Source organism: Puma concolor, chromosome E4, assembly GCF_028749965.1.
Source record: "Puma concolor isolate L17-30 chromosome E4, mPumCon1.1.hap2, whole genome shotgun sequence".
NCBI lineage: Eukaryota > Metazoa > Chordata > Mammalia > Carnivora > Felidae > Puma > Puma concolor.
In genome coordinates, this window is record NC_141683.1 from 60,172,870 (window position 1) to 60,188,243 (window position 15,374).

General features: G+C 44.9%; 1 protein-coding gene across 3 annotated transcripts in view; it reads right to left on the reverse strand.

The window, feature by feature from the left end:
- Positions 1–4,482: 4,482 nt before the first annotated feature.
- POU2F1 (POU class 2 homeobox 1) overlaps positions 4,483–15,374 on the reverse strand; it is a 182,551-nt gene continuing 171,659 nt past the window's right edge. For all 3 annotated transcript variants that reach the window (XM_086693451.1, XM_086693452.1, XM_025926269.2), the window contains 3 exons: positions 13,875–14,217; positions 12,797–12,885; positions 4,483–9,139 (listed from right to left, as the gene is read on the reverse strand). In XM_086693451.1, the coding sequence (XP_086549577.1) occupies positions 8,829–9,139; positions 12,797–12,885; positions 13,875–14,217 (743 nt within the window). In that variant the 3' untranslated portion in view covers positions 4,483–8,828. The remainder of the gene's footprint in view (positions 9,140–12,796; positions 12,886–13,874; positions 14,218–15,374) is intronic.

Consider the following 15,374-nt stretch of genomic DNA (forward strand, 5'->3'; position numbering starts at 1 on the left):
CAGGACGCTCCCACCCCAGCAGGCGGGGGCGGGGAGAGCTGGCCAGCCCCCGGAGACAGGGTGGCAGGGCGAGCGGATGTTGAGAGACCTGCGAAGACCCCCTTGCAACGAAAAGAAACAGAAGATTGCAATTTGCCCTCGGTTTGCAGTAGCTTTTCAGCAGCGACATTCAGAGGCTTTAGGAGGTCCCACCCTAGGCTGCAGGTCCTGTGGTGCTATAGGCCAGAGTTCAACGTTACTTAGAGGAGGGGGGGCGGACTTGGCAACTCTGGAGGGTTGAGAAAGCTACAGCAAGTTACTCAATCACGAGTTAGAAATGAGGTATACGACAGTCCTGGACTTGGGGTGGGCGGAAGCGCCACCCTTACTCACCCAGCCTTTGCTATTACCATAGAGGGAGGAACTCGACCTGCGGTCTGACGCGGCTAACGCGGGAGGCCTCCCTCCCGGGACTGAGTAATGCGCTCAGGCGGACGGGAGAAGCCGGGAGAAGTCCGTCTGCCTCTCCCTCCGTCTCCGGGGGGGGGGGGGGGGGGGCCACACCACCGATGCCGCAGAGAGCCCAACGCTGTGACACGCCTGCAAAGTCTTCCGCTCCCCCCCCCCCGCCCGCCCCCAACATTTGCAGTTTTAAACACACCCGGGCTGGCATCGGTCCACTCGATTCTTAGAAAAGTTCCGTGCCTTCTGCAGACCTGGGCAGGGCGAGCGCCACAGACGTGGCATCCCCACACGCCTACAGCTACGGCCTTTCCTGACAGAACCCCCTCCGTTTCAGCCTCTGAAAGTGCATCTCCTTTCCTGCTGGGTTGTCAGACTCACGGACGGCGGGAGGGGGCCGGGGGCCGGGGGTGGGGGGGGGGGGCACGGCCTTCCCTCCACGGGGCTCTGTCCTTTTTCACGGTTTCATTCGAAGGAGATTCTAATTTTAAAGAAGTGTTTGGAGGTCTCATCTTTCACACGGCACTGTATCCGGCTGTCTGCCTGCAGACTTTGGGATATAACGTTAGAGAACTCAATGCTGCTGCCAGGTTATGAAAGAAGCCTTAAAAGCTGCTTTTGTAAGGTTGGGGCCGACTTAAAACAAGGATGAACAAGTAAACAAAGAAAACGCGGGGGAACTTTGCAGCAGACCTCAATGTTTTTTTTACAGTAAATTAACTTTCGGGGTCTGACCTTTTTGACAGTGTCCTGGGTCTGAACTAGAAGGTGGTGCCGGGGGAGGGGGGGGGGGAATGGAGCCCCGTGCCGAGAGGGGGCAGATGCAGCGACACAGAAAGAACCAGACACCGCGCCTGCCCTCCGCGACCCGTGCTCAAAGTGGTGTTCCATCACGCACACCTTGTTTCCCGTAACTTCTGCTTCAATTGCTCTTATCTTCAATATCCCTATCACCTACTTACAAACCTACCTAGCGCTTTGAAAGGTCACACAATATTAATACCACTTTTATATAATGTCAGAACAGATTATTAATAAAGCTTTCAAGAAGTTCTGCAACCTGATCAATTTTTGACGGAATATTAAGAGAGTAATAAATGTCTTTTCCCTCTCTCCCTTTCTGTGTCCGTCCCATCAATAATACACCAAGACAATGAACTTCTCAACTCCCTAGAACCCAGGAATAAAACCGTTCTGGAACAATACAGCTCCCTGGGAGGATAAAGGAATTTTGGTTTTCCATGTAATCCTGCTCTTGAAAATGCTTATCCTTTTTAAGTGACAGAACAGAGATAGCACATCTAGGGATCATCTGAACTCAAACAGGCTGTACTGGTTCTATTTATAAGTGTTAGATAAAGGGAAATAAAGAAAAAAAAAAACCCTCTACCCCCATATTTTATGCCCCCCCCCCCGCCCCCCGATTTGCCAGCAATTCTAGGAACATCACTGCTACACTGAGCAACTCTACCCGTCTTTACAGAGCCAGCAGAGCGAAACAAAATTCATCTCTTTTCCGAAGCCAGGACAACCAAGACTTCCTTCAAAATGTGGGTAAGGGAGGAGAGAAAAGAGGGGAGAGGAAAAGGAAAGAGACATAGGTACAGCCTTTCCAAATCTCAGCCTTTCACTCCTATTCTCTCTGCCTGTTTTGAAAACGTAAGACTCAACAATGACATAGCAGTGTCTTTGGTACCTAAACCAAATCCCACTCGGGTTCGGTGAGACGGATGGTTTATTTAAAAATAACCTTTCTGGAGGCAGAGTCCGTACCCGAACGTGGAGAGCCACGGCAGTCTGTCCCAGAGTACGGGCAGAAAGGGTGCTTTGGCATTTCCCAAGCCGGCATTTCTCATCCACATTCCCACCAGGAACACCGCTCTCCTCAGTCTCACCAACCTGCCAGTCCCCAGAGGTCACGCCTTATCACACGCGTGAGGCAAGCAGGCTGGCTTTCAACTGCTCGGGTCGGTTTTACTTCTGTTCGCATTTTTGGTCTAGAAGGAATTAGCCTTGGCATGAGAAAAGGAAGGAGGGCTTTGCAATGTTGCCAACATGACAGAGGGCGACAAAAAGAACCTGTTCCACTTTAGTTTTCCTAGTTGAGGATGCAGCACCTGTCTTTCCTTTCCGAATGAGATGGCGCATGCCTGCTTCGGCCTCCGTTTCTCAACCACACACCCAGATGGATGTCCACACACGCGTCCTTCGCCCAAGCTCTTGCCACACAGAGAGGTAATGAATCCTTAGGATGGACTGGCAGGGTCTGGGGGCAAGGGTGGCCACAGGAAGGGGCACACATGCCTTAGGGGACCCTGAAGCTAAAGCACCGCCCATGTGTAACCCACACGCTGCAGTGCAGGTCAAACCACGGAGAGGCCGACGAATCCCAAACCCACTGCAGAGATAATCAAGTTTCCTTTGGCAAGACAGATACGAGGAAAAACAAACACACATGAGCAACATTTTCCTTCTAACATAATCAATTTCTCCTCTCCCCACCCCAACCCTCCCTAACCCTATAAATTGTAACCTATAAACAGGATCCCAAATACATACAGCATCAATCATGTTTATCAACCGTAATAAACATCAGTTCAACTAAATGCTACAGCTAGAATTATTTCCACTATTTATAAAGGTTTTTTTCTTTTTTCTTTTTTTGGTTTTTAGATTAAAACCAGGTCTGTAACAATGCTAAGCTACGCTGAGGTATTTTATGAAGGTGCCAGAAGCTAGCTGTTACCCACCAGCGTTACCCTCACAGATTAAGGTATCACCATTCAAAAAGAAAAGGAAGAGGAGGAGGGGGCTGAAAGGAGCTCCAGATCACAGAATCAAAGTAGGATTCACTCAATTACTGCTATTAGAAAAGGCGGAGAGAAGAAGAGCCAAAACAAGGACCTAAGTGCTTCACGAATGAGGACAATTAGAAGAAAGCAACAGCTCACAAACCATATGGAAATCTGGGTATAAACTGGACAAATCTGAGAAACACCACATTCCCTGCCTTCCTGATGAAATCCTCCCAAATTATCTTACTGGAAATCTCCGGGGTGTCCCATTTAATCTCTTTGGATTAACGAAAGAGTGAGGCAGAACAGGGCTGGTATCAGCTTTTAATGATAAAAGCGGTTTATTTATCCTACTCCTGTTCAAGCTCACATTTATTTATACTGTGTGCGCCATTATGCCAACCTGCCTAATAGCGGATCTTAAGTTATTTTTCTTAAAAGAATGGCAAAGATTCTTTTTCCTTCTCAAAAATGAAGGTAAATGCTAAGAAAGATTTACCATCTTAAAGTGTCATCTTCAAAATGTTTTAAGACTGAAAAGGACTTCAAAATGGCCAGGGCTATGATTAGATGAAGAGTGTCATACATTAAATGCTTTTTATACGCATATACAAAATGAACTCATCAATGGTTATGATCAAATGAATCCATCAACTGTTGCCCATTTGAATAACTTTAAATTTCAGGTCTTGAGAGCCATTTTCTTGGTAGCATGGATGGTCTTTTAATATTTTCAGCTGCAATACACATGGTTTGGAGAATAAACTTTAAATTCATCAATTTTAGATGCTGAATCGACGGAAAAGAATTTGGCCAACATCTCATCATGAATTGTTGAGGCTCTTCTTTGACTGAAGGTTATCAAACCGTAGACTGACCTCTGGGGTGCCCGTAGGGGGTCTGACCCCGACCCGGCGGATACTGCCAGCAGGAGGTCTGGGCAGGCGCCACTCCCCACCAGCTCCCCATCAGCGCTACCCACCAGCCCTGGGGCTCGGTGCACGCGGACGTCTCCCGGCTGGCACGTCTCCCTTTTCTTCCTATCTCAACGGGTTTACTTTTTTCTCGGTGAAGAAAGTTTGGGGAGGATGACATGGGTTGGGAACAACTGTAGACTATGAACTACAAAGAGTTTCTTCTGTACGTTTATTATATACACTGACTGCAATGTTTACTATCAGGGTTTGGAGCTTCAAATATCTACAAATAAGATTTCCTATATATGCAAATGTATCCAGCCTTCCCAGCAATTTAAAGAGAAAATTTAATGTTAAAGATTGGGCTGACCTTAAATCTTGTGTCAAGAAAATATCTGTGCTTCTGGATAATACAGACAAGATTCCCCCATCTTCCCAAATACATGAGGGATAACAGGGCAAAATAACATAAAAAAAGAGGTATAATTGTGCTTTTTTTTCCCCCAACAATGAATGAATTATGTAGAACAAAACAGCATGATCATCTCACAAAAAGTCTTTTAATTAACCTTATTTTCCCTTAAAGAAAAAAAAAAGGATCGTTAACTTCTAATAATGCTACCATGAAGTACAAATAGGTATGGTCCTACACAAAATGAAAGTTGGATTCCTTTGGTTCCGTTGCTTGAGTAATAAGTTGAGTGAATTGGGATGGTATTGGTCTTTCTTATCAGATAAATAAAAGGAAGCGTGTATTGTGTCAGGTAATAGAGGTGAACATTTTTTTTAATTCTAAAAAGCTGCTTATATAATTCAGAAACATTTAAACTAATATATAGCACTCAACTTATTTCTTAAATCAGGAACAATAATATTGTTCCAATAAGAAGCCCTTTTCTAGGTCTTTCTGCTCTGTCCTTCAGATTCACACAGGGTATAAATAAAGTTCATGACCAAATTGCACTGCTTGTGATAAGCAGGATTCAATTACATTCACCACTCCCTGGGGAGGGCCCATTACCATGGGCAAATACAGAAATATAGTATCACTATAAATGCATTCAGAATTAGTCTTTGGTTTAGTATGTATTCACCAAATTCAGGGAGGAAATAAAATCTGCATAAACATGGAGGCGGGGGGGGGGGGGGCGGGGGGGAGGGGAGAAGAAGAATGTACAATGAGTTCTGATGACCCGTCCGGCCCAACCGCTTAGAAATGCAGAAACTACCAAACACCTCTTTTTGGTCAAATGGCCCCCTTAATTTCCAGACTTTCCCATATAAGGTGGTTCAAAGTCAAGTCTGAGTACCTTAGCTTAGGAGATTCACTCAATTCAAAAAGCATTTCTTGAGATGATAACTATAATATAAAGTCAAAAAGGACTCAAGGTTGAGTCATGAAGCCGTATGATCAGCAAAATGTCTAGGGATGGTGGTGGGGAGTGATTTTAAGCTAAATACCTATCAACAAACTGTTTTAGTGTTTCCTGTGTACATGTACAAATGTACCTTTCGTTTTACAACTTGTCTTTAAATAAGAAAAGAACGAGAAAATTTTTAAATGTTACCTTTGTCTAAGGATTTCTTTCTTTTAAGCACGGATTTTTATGCTGGTTTAAGGTTTATCCTCATGAAGTGATCCACACACACGCGAAAAGGCAGAATCCCCTTATCCCAGGCTGACTAGAGAACACAGACAGGACAGAGAATAGAAGCCCATCGTCCTGACATTTAAAGCTTAGTATCTTTAAAACATTAAAGTCCGTTGATGAACCTTGTTTAGGAGCGGGAGCATCTTTTGAACCACACAGGAAAACACACACACAAGCACAGCCTTTCTTTGCCCTTCCTTTTAATCCACTGGGTTTGAGTCTCTTAGGACTCCACACTTCCTTTGGCAGCAGTTTTGGGAAATTAATGCTATAACCTCTAATCTGGGACGGTGGGTATCAGCATTTCCCTCCCTGAATCCTTCCTCCTAACTTACCACTCCCAGGGGAGGGACTCATTATAATGGGCAGCTACTATTAGTGACAGCCCTAAAACCATTTGCACAGACTAAAGTTAGAGATGTCAAGTTGGGATACAAGATGAAACTGAACAACATCAGAGAAGATGGAGAGGAGAAAAATTAGTAACCGACACTGCCATTCTATTTACACACCGAACTAAATACACTAGTTAAAATCAAGTTAATGTCTGCCCAGAGGATATTACAATTAACCAACATAAAAGATTAAAACAAGCAGCAACTTTTATATAAAATAAAGACAAATGAAAAAAGAAATTGTCAGTAGCATCTATCTCCTCAATGTGTCTGAAATGCACGTTATAAACTAGTCCATTAGTACAGCAGCTTGCTAAAAATTGACTTTGGTTCAAGCTTAGTTAAAAAAAGAAAACAAACAAACAAAAAAACGACAACATAAAAAAAACACACCACACATAAAAAAAGGTGGATGGACATTATTTGTTAGTTTCCCTGCTTGCAGTTCACTGATTTTGGAGGGATTTTGGGGAAGGTGAACGGTGAGAAGAGGAAATTTAGGTTGATAATTAAATACTCCGTGAAATAAAACGGGAAGACAGAAGCAACAAAAGAAAAATTAACAAAGGGACTAAATCCGTTTCTGGCCATTTAATATTAAGGTGCCTGTCTCCCACTTGGACGATCACACACAAAAATACACGCTGTATCTGTATCACTGCCTTTCCCAACACTGTGAAGAGACAAACACACAGACTCCAAGCTCTCTTGGGGACATAAGCAGAGCAATCAGAACGAAAACGACCTGTCCACTCTCTCTCAGACCCTAGCTCGAAAGGGGGGAAAGTGCAGTCTTGGGCCACTGGAGATAAAAGCAGGCAGCCACAGATACCAAACGGGAACCTGATCTCCAATAAGAGGGGGGGGCTCAGACGAGCCGCATCGCAGTGATCCAGTCGTCCGGGAAATGTCTTGGTACAGACAAAACATCATAATAGTACGCTGACACAAAGGGGAATTGAATTTCCAAGTTACCCTCATTCCTCTTCATCTACTTCCATAAACTCTTCCTTTCGACGGGCTCATTTACATCGTCTAGAAACACCCTGAAAACAATTCCGGAAGCTAATCACTTTCTACAGCGTATAGCGAGACGTGTATTGCCGTTCTGACCTACCGAGCTGGAGCATCACTAATAAACCAAGGAGACACTTGAGGTGTGTGCAAAGTTCCTGCTCAAAGTCCTTCAAAGGTTCTAAGACCCCGTGCCCAGCCAGTAAGTGCATTCTCCAGTCAGGGAAGCAAGGAGAGTCTTAAGGTTAGAGGAATTTACACGTCGTCCAGTGAAAAGGAAGTCTGCGGCCACCGGAAAAGGTGGGAGCCTCAGACTCTTCCCATCACACCTCTTTGGGGGATACAGACTCGATGGCAACAGTCTAGGGGAGTTCCTTCAGAACACAACAGAAGGGAGGAGCTTCCCGATTTCAAGAAGTCAATTCGCTCTTTGCCAAGTAAATGAAAGGAAGTTTGAATGGAAAACTTTCACAAAATGGAAACAAACAAACAAACACACCAACAGTAGGAGCATTTCTCAGGAGACAGGGAATCAGGAGAACCACCAAGTCAGGTGTCTGCAGTAGTCTTTGCTCTTCGGAACCAGATCCTGCCCTGCGACACACGCGGCCGTCTCCACGGACAGCAGACGGCGCCCCGGTGCACCGCAGGATCTGGGCCTCAGGGTCATTCAATGATCCGGGGTGAGTGAGAGCTACAGTTCAGCAGGAATTGCTTCCTACACAAAAGTGCTCCGAAGGCACCACCTGATGGGGGAGGGGGCGTGTGTGGAGCGGGAGTGTTTGCACACACTGCCATCAGCTTCTGCACCAAGCCTCTTGCATAAGTGGCAAAAGAAAATAATTTTCTAGCACCTCTGTAAGAGTCATCAAGGATAAGGAAACCAGCAAGAACATTCCCCGCAGTTAAGAACGTAAGTCTCCCCTTACCCCCAAACCCTCCCTCCCCACAGTGTGGGAGCTCACTGAAGTAGGATCCAGGAGCAAGAGATAAACATGTCCAAACTATATATATATATAAAAAACAATAACAACAACAACAATAATAATAGAGATACAGTAATACAGGCCTGCCTAAATTGTACCAGTTAAGAAAGGAACCCCCAACACAATTGATACGATTATAAACACCTTGTTATGACTTACTGGCCTGTACAACAGACCCATAAAAATGATTTTTTTTTTTTTTAAGAAAAAAAGAAATTTAGACAAACAAGAAATCCCCTTCCTATATCGGAATTGGTAACCCACCTTAACTTGTCATCATGACTGCTGGAAATGATAAGTAGTCCTTTCACTTATGTTTTTGTTTTTGATTTTTTGTTTCTGCTTTTTTTTTTTTTTTTTAATTTTTGGTTAGAAAGTTCTCCAATCCATGAAGCAATCCTGAAAAGACAGTGTTTTATTACAAAATTAGGCAAATGTTGTCCTGTCTCCATCCTTTTTTTTTTTTTTTCCTCTGGTAGGCGTTTTTCTCCTTTTCTCCCTTCTCTCCCTTGCTTGCTGTTGAAACATGGCAAGAGGAAGCCAATCACATTGTTCAGTCTCAGCCTGGCTGGCAGGCCACTCGCGCGGCAGGTGGCAAAGGCTGGTGGCAGGCCCCGCGCGGCCCCGCTCACTGTGCCTTGGAGGCGGTGGTGGTGGTGGAGGCGGCCCCGCTGGCAGAGGCCACCGTGAAGAGAGAGTTCTGGATGGACTCGGCGGACGCGGAGGTGGCGTGGAGGCTGGCTACAGGCCCAGAGTTCCCTGCGGAGGCTGCGGCGGCGGAGACCAAGCTCACTGGGTTGCTGGTGAGCAGAGAGAGGTTCTGAGGGTTCAGGAACAGGGGGGCAGTCACGATGTTGGGGGCTCCTCCCGCATTGGCAAATACCAGGTTCCCAGTCGCATCCAGTGACGTTATTGGAAGAGAGCCACCAGAAGCGAGAGCTACAGACAAAACCCCCCCCAAACGGGCAGAAAAGAGAATGTTAAAACCATTCTAGAGAAGCCAAGTAATACATCAAGGGTGCTGAGGCTTCCTACAGCCCAGGTGGGAACGGTGCAGCCCTTAATTGACTTGTGTTCTTCACATACTGCCATCCTGTCACCAAATGAAGTTTCCTTATGATTTTGAAAACACCTAAATAGGCTGAAATTCTAACTAATTTAACGAGCACAAGCAGGACAGGTGAGAGGGGAGAGTTAAGAACTGTCTCATGAATCAGAGCTACGCTGCCATCTCAGAACCTCAACTCTATTCCATCTTCCTACAAGTATTTTTAAATCTGGTCGTTTTGTTTTTAATGAAGATTGCCGATTGTAACCCTCTTCCATTCAAAAGACAAACTAGCTACGGTGATGGGGGCATTAAAATATAATTAGCTTTTATCAAACTAACTGGCATTATTGATAAATTTGAGCATTTTGGTACGATGGACAAGATAAAAACCACCTTTCTAAAATGACCTTAGTTCTAAAATAATTACATATTACCAAATACGGTGTAAGGTGAAGTTAATTTTTCACTTGCTGAGGCATCACATTTGATTCCTAGGACTTCTACAAAGGAGAATGAGGAGGGCAGTAGAGATGTATGGACGCGGTGGCCTCAGGGGGTTATCTAAGGTTGGGACTTGCTTTCACGCATGAGAATTGCTCTTTTAATGCTGTTCCATTATAGCACCCGGATTACTCTTCCACAGAAGGCATTAACGAACTTTACTTTTAAATAACTGGCACTCTCATTTAGTATCTTTTTCTGTTATCTGGCAACCCTTCCAATATCCTCCCACCCATATAACTACATTTTCACATGTAGGTTTGAGGGGGTTTCTAACGGCATTATTTGGTTGATATCTGGGGCACCCAGTTGGCATAGTTGGAAGAGCATATGACTTTTGATCTTGGGGTTGTGAGTTAGAGCCCCACTTTGGGTGCAGACATTACTTAATAAATATTTTTTCAGTTGTGGGGGGGGGCACCTGAGTGGCTCAGTGGGTTGAGCACCCAACTCTTGATTTCAGCTCAGGTCATGATCCCAGGGTCATGTGATAGAGCCCCAACGTCGGGCTCCGAGCTGGGCACAGAGCCTGCTTAAGATTCTCTCTGTCTCTCTCCCCTGCTCACACTCTCTCTAAAATAAAAAAAATAAGAAAAAGTAAAATTCCAATAAATCTAGATTAAAAACTTTTGGCTGATTTCATATATAACGAAAGCTAGAGGGACTGACTTGGACATGATCATACAAAGAGCACAGATCGGTGAGATTTGGTGCAGCTTTAAGTTTTCTGAGATTCTAGGTTCAGGGGCATAGAAGAGTTCTAGATATTCCCAGACAGTACTTGTTCTATACTCAGCTGTGCCCTGGGGAAGGCATTTGCCTTTGTAGCATCACTAAAGCCCAGAGGTTTCCTCATGTAAGAGCAAAAGTGATTTATCACAAATCTCATGCCAAAAAGAAATCCTTGTATACCAAAAGGTTTACAGCTCTAACCATCAATTTTACATATGATTTCATCAAGGAGAAAGTCAATATAATGTAAGGTAATCATTCTAATGATATATTAGAAAAAATCATTCTAATATATATAGAAAGAGTATTTAGAAATATATATTTAGAAGAAATATGTATTCAGTCATCTGAATGACCAAATTGGTATTTCTCAGATATATCTGGTCTACACCCACAGTTCCTGAAAACACTTCAGAGCCAAAACCATGAAACGGGTCTTGATATCAGTGAAGGGGACTTTTGGATGCCACCCAAGGGCAGGGACGGGTTGCCCCTAGGACCAACCATGTGATCTGAGGGTTGGAACTTTTAGTCCCACCCCCAACCTCACATGATGGGAGGGGAACATGGAGTTTGATTCAGCCAACGGCCAATGCCTTCTTAGTCAATCATGACTGTGTCATGAAGCTTCCGTAAAAACCCAGGGGGACAGGGGCGCCTGGGTGGCGCAGTCGGTTAAGCGTCCGACTTCAGCCAGGTCACGATCTCGCGGTCCCTGAGTTCGAGCCCCGCGTCAGGCTCGCGTCAGGCTCTGGGCTGATGGCTCAGAGCCTGGAGCCTGTCTCTGATTCTGTGTCTCCCTCTCTCTCTGCCCCTCCCCCGTTCATGCTCTGTCTCTCTCTGTCCCAAAAATAAATAAACGTTGAAAAAAAAAAATTAAAAAAAAAAAACCCAGGGGGACAGCTTTTGGGTCTTGTCTGGAGAGCCTCCACTCTTGGAGAACCAGAATACTTCTATGTGCCACTGAGCCAGACCTCAAATTCCACTGCGGACAGAAACTCCTCTGTTTGGGACCTCATCCTATGTATCTCTTTATCTGGCTGTTGATTTGCATACTTTATCATATCCTTTAACAAACTGGTAAATGTGTTTCCCTGAGTTCTGTGAGCTGCTCTAGCCAAGTAACAGAATCAATCTAAGGAAAAGGTTGTTGGAACCGCCAATCTGTAGCTGGTCAGAAGCATAGGTAATAATAGCCGGGGCTTACCACTGGTGTCTGAAGGGGAGGGAGGAACGGTTTTGTTGGACTGAACCCTTACCCTGTGGAATCTGATGCTATCTCTAGGTAGACAGTGTCAGAGTTAAGTTAAAGTCTGAGATACCCTGCTGGTCTGCAAGGCTTGCTTGGTGTTGTGGGGCACGTTGAAACTGGGTCCAGGAAACCCAGAAGTATAATCTAATCTAAGTCATGTCTTAGGTTTGTCTGTAACTCATATTCTCTATAGTATACTGCAGAGATACCATCCATGAAACACTAATCTTGACTGAGGTTGGCTAAGAGCATATTTTTGGCCCCAAGAGCTCTCATTTAAGTATGAACCATTCACATTTTAAGACACACACACACACTCTCTCTCTCTCTCTGATTTATATAGTGATGTCTCAAATTGTTTTCCTGAGTCACGTAACATAGCATCTTAGCATATAAAGCTCAGAAGCTAAATAAGGCAAACCCTTCACATACGGACTGAATGGATTTAGACCCATTTTAGACTGGATAGCATGCGAAGGCCAAAAGAGACCCAATGGGCTTGGAAAAGAGACAATCCAAGAGAATATACATTCTGAACTGATGGGGATATACAAAGGGCAGAACCTAACAATTAAAAGTACTCTTGAAGTCTATATAATGTGCTCCAAGGTTAATCCTTATAGGACCTTCTCCTATGTGGCTCTCCTATGTGGGGGTGGGGCTGGGGACTGGGGAATTTATCTTGGTGGTGCTTACCTGGGGATGGGTCTTGGATGACTACTTAGATAAATTTATCAGGGGGAAATTCTGCCTCGAAGTCTATTCACATAAGATAAATATCAGCATAACAATTCCTGTTATTTTGTTTGTTTTTTTGTAATATTCCAAACTAAGCATATTTCCTGTTCTTACAAATTGACACCTATACTTCTTGTAGAAAGTAGAAGGGCTTGTAGAAGTCCTTTTTTTCACAAGGACATTTTCTTGGTCGTCAAGTTAGCATGATCAATTCAACCACCTTTCCCCATCACCTTTACCTCTAGCAAAGCAAACGTCCCTCATTAAAAACAAACAAACAAACAAACCCAAAGGTCTAAGTAAGGGGAAAAATTCTACTGACCTTGAATAGTTGCCAGTGTACTGTTGCTCATGAGAGCCGGGCTGAGAGCACCGCCCAGGGTCCCTGGATTGAGACTGAGTAAGGCACCTCTGAAAGTCCAAAAGAGCAGTCACTTTGTTACAATGTAGGCACATCTGTCATCTTGACAATACACCCAAAGGAATAAGAAAAAGGAAAATGCAGCTGGGGAAGTACATGGAAATATCTGTTATTCTCCTTCTGAGAATAAGCTTTGGTTACTGCCTTCTTTGATGCTTAGTTGTACAAAGCGAAACGAGGATATGATCCACACAAAACCTAAAACCTGCAGAGTCATGCTGACTTTTCTTCGAATTACCTCATTCTTGGGGCGCCTGGGTGGCTCAGTCGGTTAAGCGCCCGACTTCGGCTCAGGTCATGATCTCATGGTTTGTGAGTTTGAGCCCCACGTCCGGCTCTGTGCTGACAGCTCAGGGCCTGGAGCCTGGTTCAGATTCTGTGTCTCCCTCTCTCTCTGTCCCTCCCCTGCTCGCGTCCTGTCTGTCTCTCTCTCTCAAAAATAAATACACATTAAAAAAAATTAAAAACAAAAAATGAATTACCTCATTCTTTTTTTCCCCCCAAAACAAAACAAAAAGATGCCAGAGAAAGGCACATATTGAAAAAGGAATCCTTCCTGTTCGATAATATAAAAAACAGGGGATCTTATGACTCTGCATCTTGTCCGTGTTTGAAAATCAGAAAGCAGACAGTTGAGAGAGCTTAGGTGGAGAATGCAGAAGAGTGAGCCAGGAATTGTGGGCTTCCGTCCGGGCCCCACCGCTCGGGCAGATCAGCGCTAGTGGCCTGGTTTCCGCGTCCTCACCTGGAAATGACGGTAGGATGGCCGCCCTCCCGGAGCATTAAGAAAGCGGAGTCTGGCCGCAGGAAGGCCCTTGCACCCCCCCAGAGCCTCCCACTCCAAAGAGCTGATGGCTCTAAAGAGGGTTTCTCTTGCTTTATGCATTTCAGATGGAGACGGTCTGCCCTACGAGCGACTCCGGGGAGCACTGACTTCTAGCGGTCTCTCGGGGGTGACCGAGGTGCGAACGCTCCTTACCCAGCTGCGAACTGCGAGGGCGCCATCAGGCCTGGGCTCAGTCCCGCGGCGGCGGCCATGGCGGCGAGACTGGCGTTGGCCGGCAGCTGCGCGGCCCCTTGGAGGGCGGCGGCCGCCGCCGTTTGCAACCCTGACGCCGTCACCATCACCTGGCTGGTGCCGAGAGGAGAGGACAGAGTGGAGGTGGTCTGCGTTGTGCTGGTCTCGCTGGCGCCGGATGCCTCGGAGGCGGAGGCCGAGGCGGACGGGGAGGGGCTCAGCGAGGGGGACGTGACTGCGGAGGAAGCTGGCGGCGCGGTGGAGATCACGGTGGCAGTGTTGTTGGAGGTGCTGTCTGTGGTGCCTGCAGAGAGAACCAGAGGAGAAAGTGCCCTTCGGTGGCTGCTTCTGGAAGAACGGTGCTCTGGACGCAACTGCGAACAAGCTAATCTCCCATCCAGGAACCTCTGTGTCCTTTATTAACCTCGTTTTGCGTCTCTATGGAAACTAACCACAAAAACAAACACTTTAGAACCAGACCCCGGTTTAAGAGGCAAGAGCAATAAAGCGGCCATGAAAGAAACAGAGAACACAGATTTCCATGTCCAATTTCTTATTCAGAACGCAAAGAATCACAGCAGCTCTGACTATGGAATGCAACTGGTCTGGGGAAGAAACATATGAGCAAAAAAGCTACTTGTATAGAGTTGTCTCTATAGAAAAATCAAAACTGTGGCACCTGGGTAGCTCAGTCGGTTAAGCAACCGACTTCGGCTCAGGTCATGATCTCGTGGTTCGTGGGTTCGAGCCCTGCATTGGGCTCTATGCTGACAGCTCAAAGCCTGGAGCTTGCTTCGGATTCTGTGTCCCCCTCTCTCTGCCCCTCCCCAGCTTGTGTTCTGTCTGTCTCTCTCTCTCAAAAATAAATGAACATTAAACAATTAAAAGAAAAAAAGAAAAATCAAAACAACACAATGAAGGCAAGAAGAACTAAAAGTTACATATTCTTCTAAGTGTCAATAATAACATGTGAAAATAGTATGAAAATAACTAAGAGCCTATGTCTAGATGCTTTCTTTGCACCGAAAAATCTAAGTAGTTATTCTGTAACAAAAACCAGCTCTCCAAAAGCCTATTGTGGTAAATATTTTCTTATTCATGAAACAGTAACATACAAATATATTATGAATCTCATAAAAGCATGAAAAATGAAGCTCTAGGAAACTGTTAGTTGAGAGACCTTAAAAAATCAAGATGCCAAATTTCTTTTTGTTATAAGGAGAACAACAAACATTTGTATACAAATGAATGATTGACATTACAAATATCATCACTGAAACACACTCACTGGAATTACTTAATCAATGCTGTCCAACAGAAACACAACAAATACGTAATTTAAAACTTTCTAGGGGTCCAACTGAAAATATCAGGAAGAAATAGGTTAAATTATTTTCAATATTATATTCCATTTAACCCAATATATCCACAAATATTATCATTTTAACATGAAACCAGTAT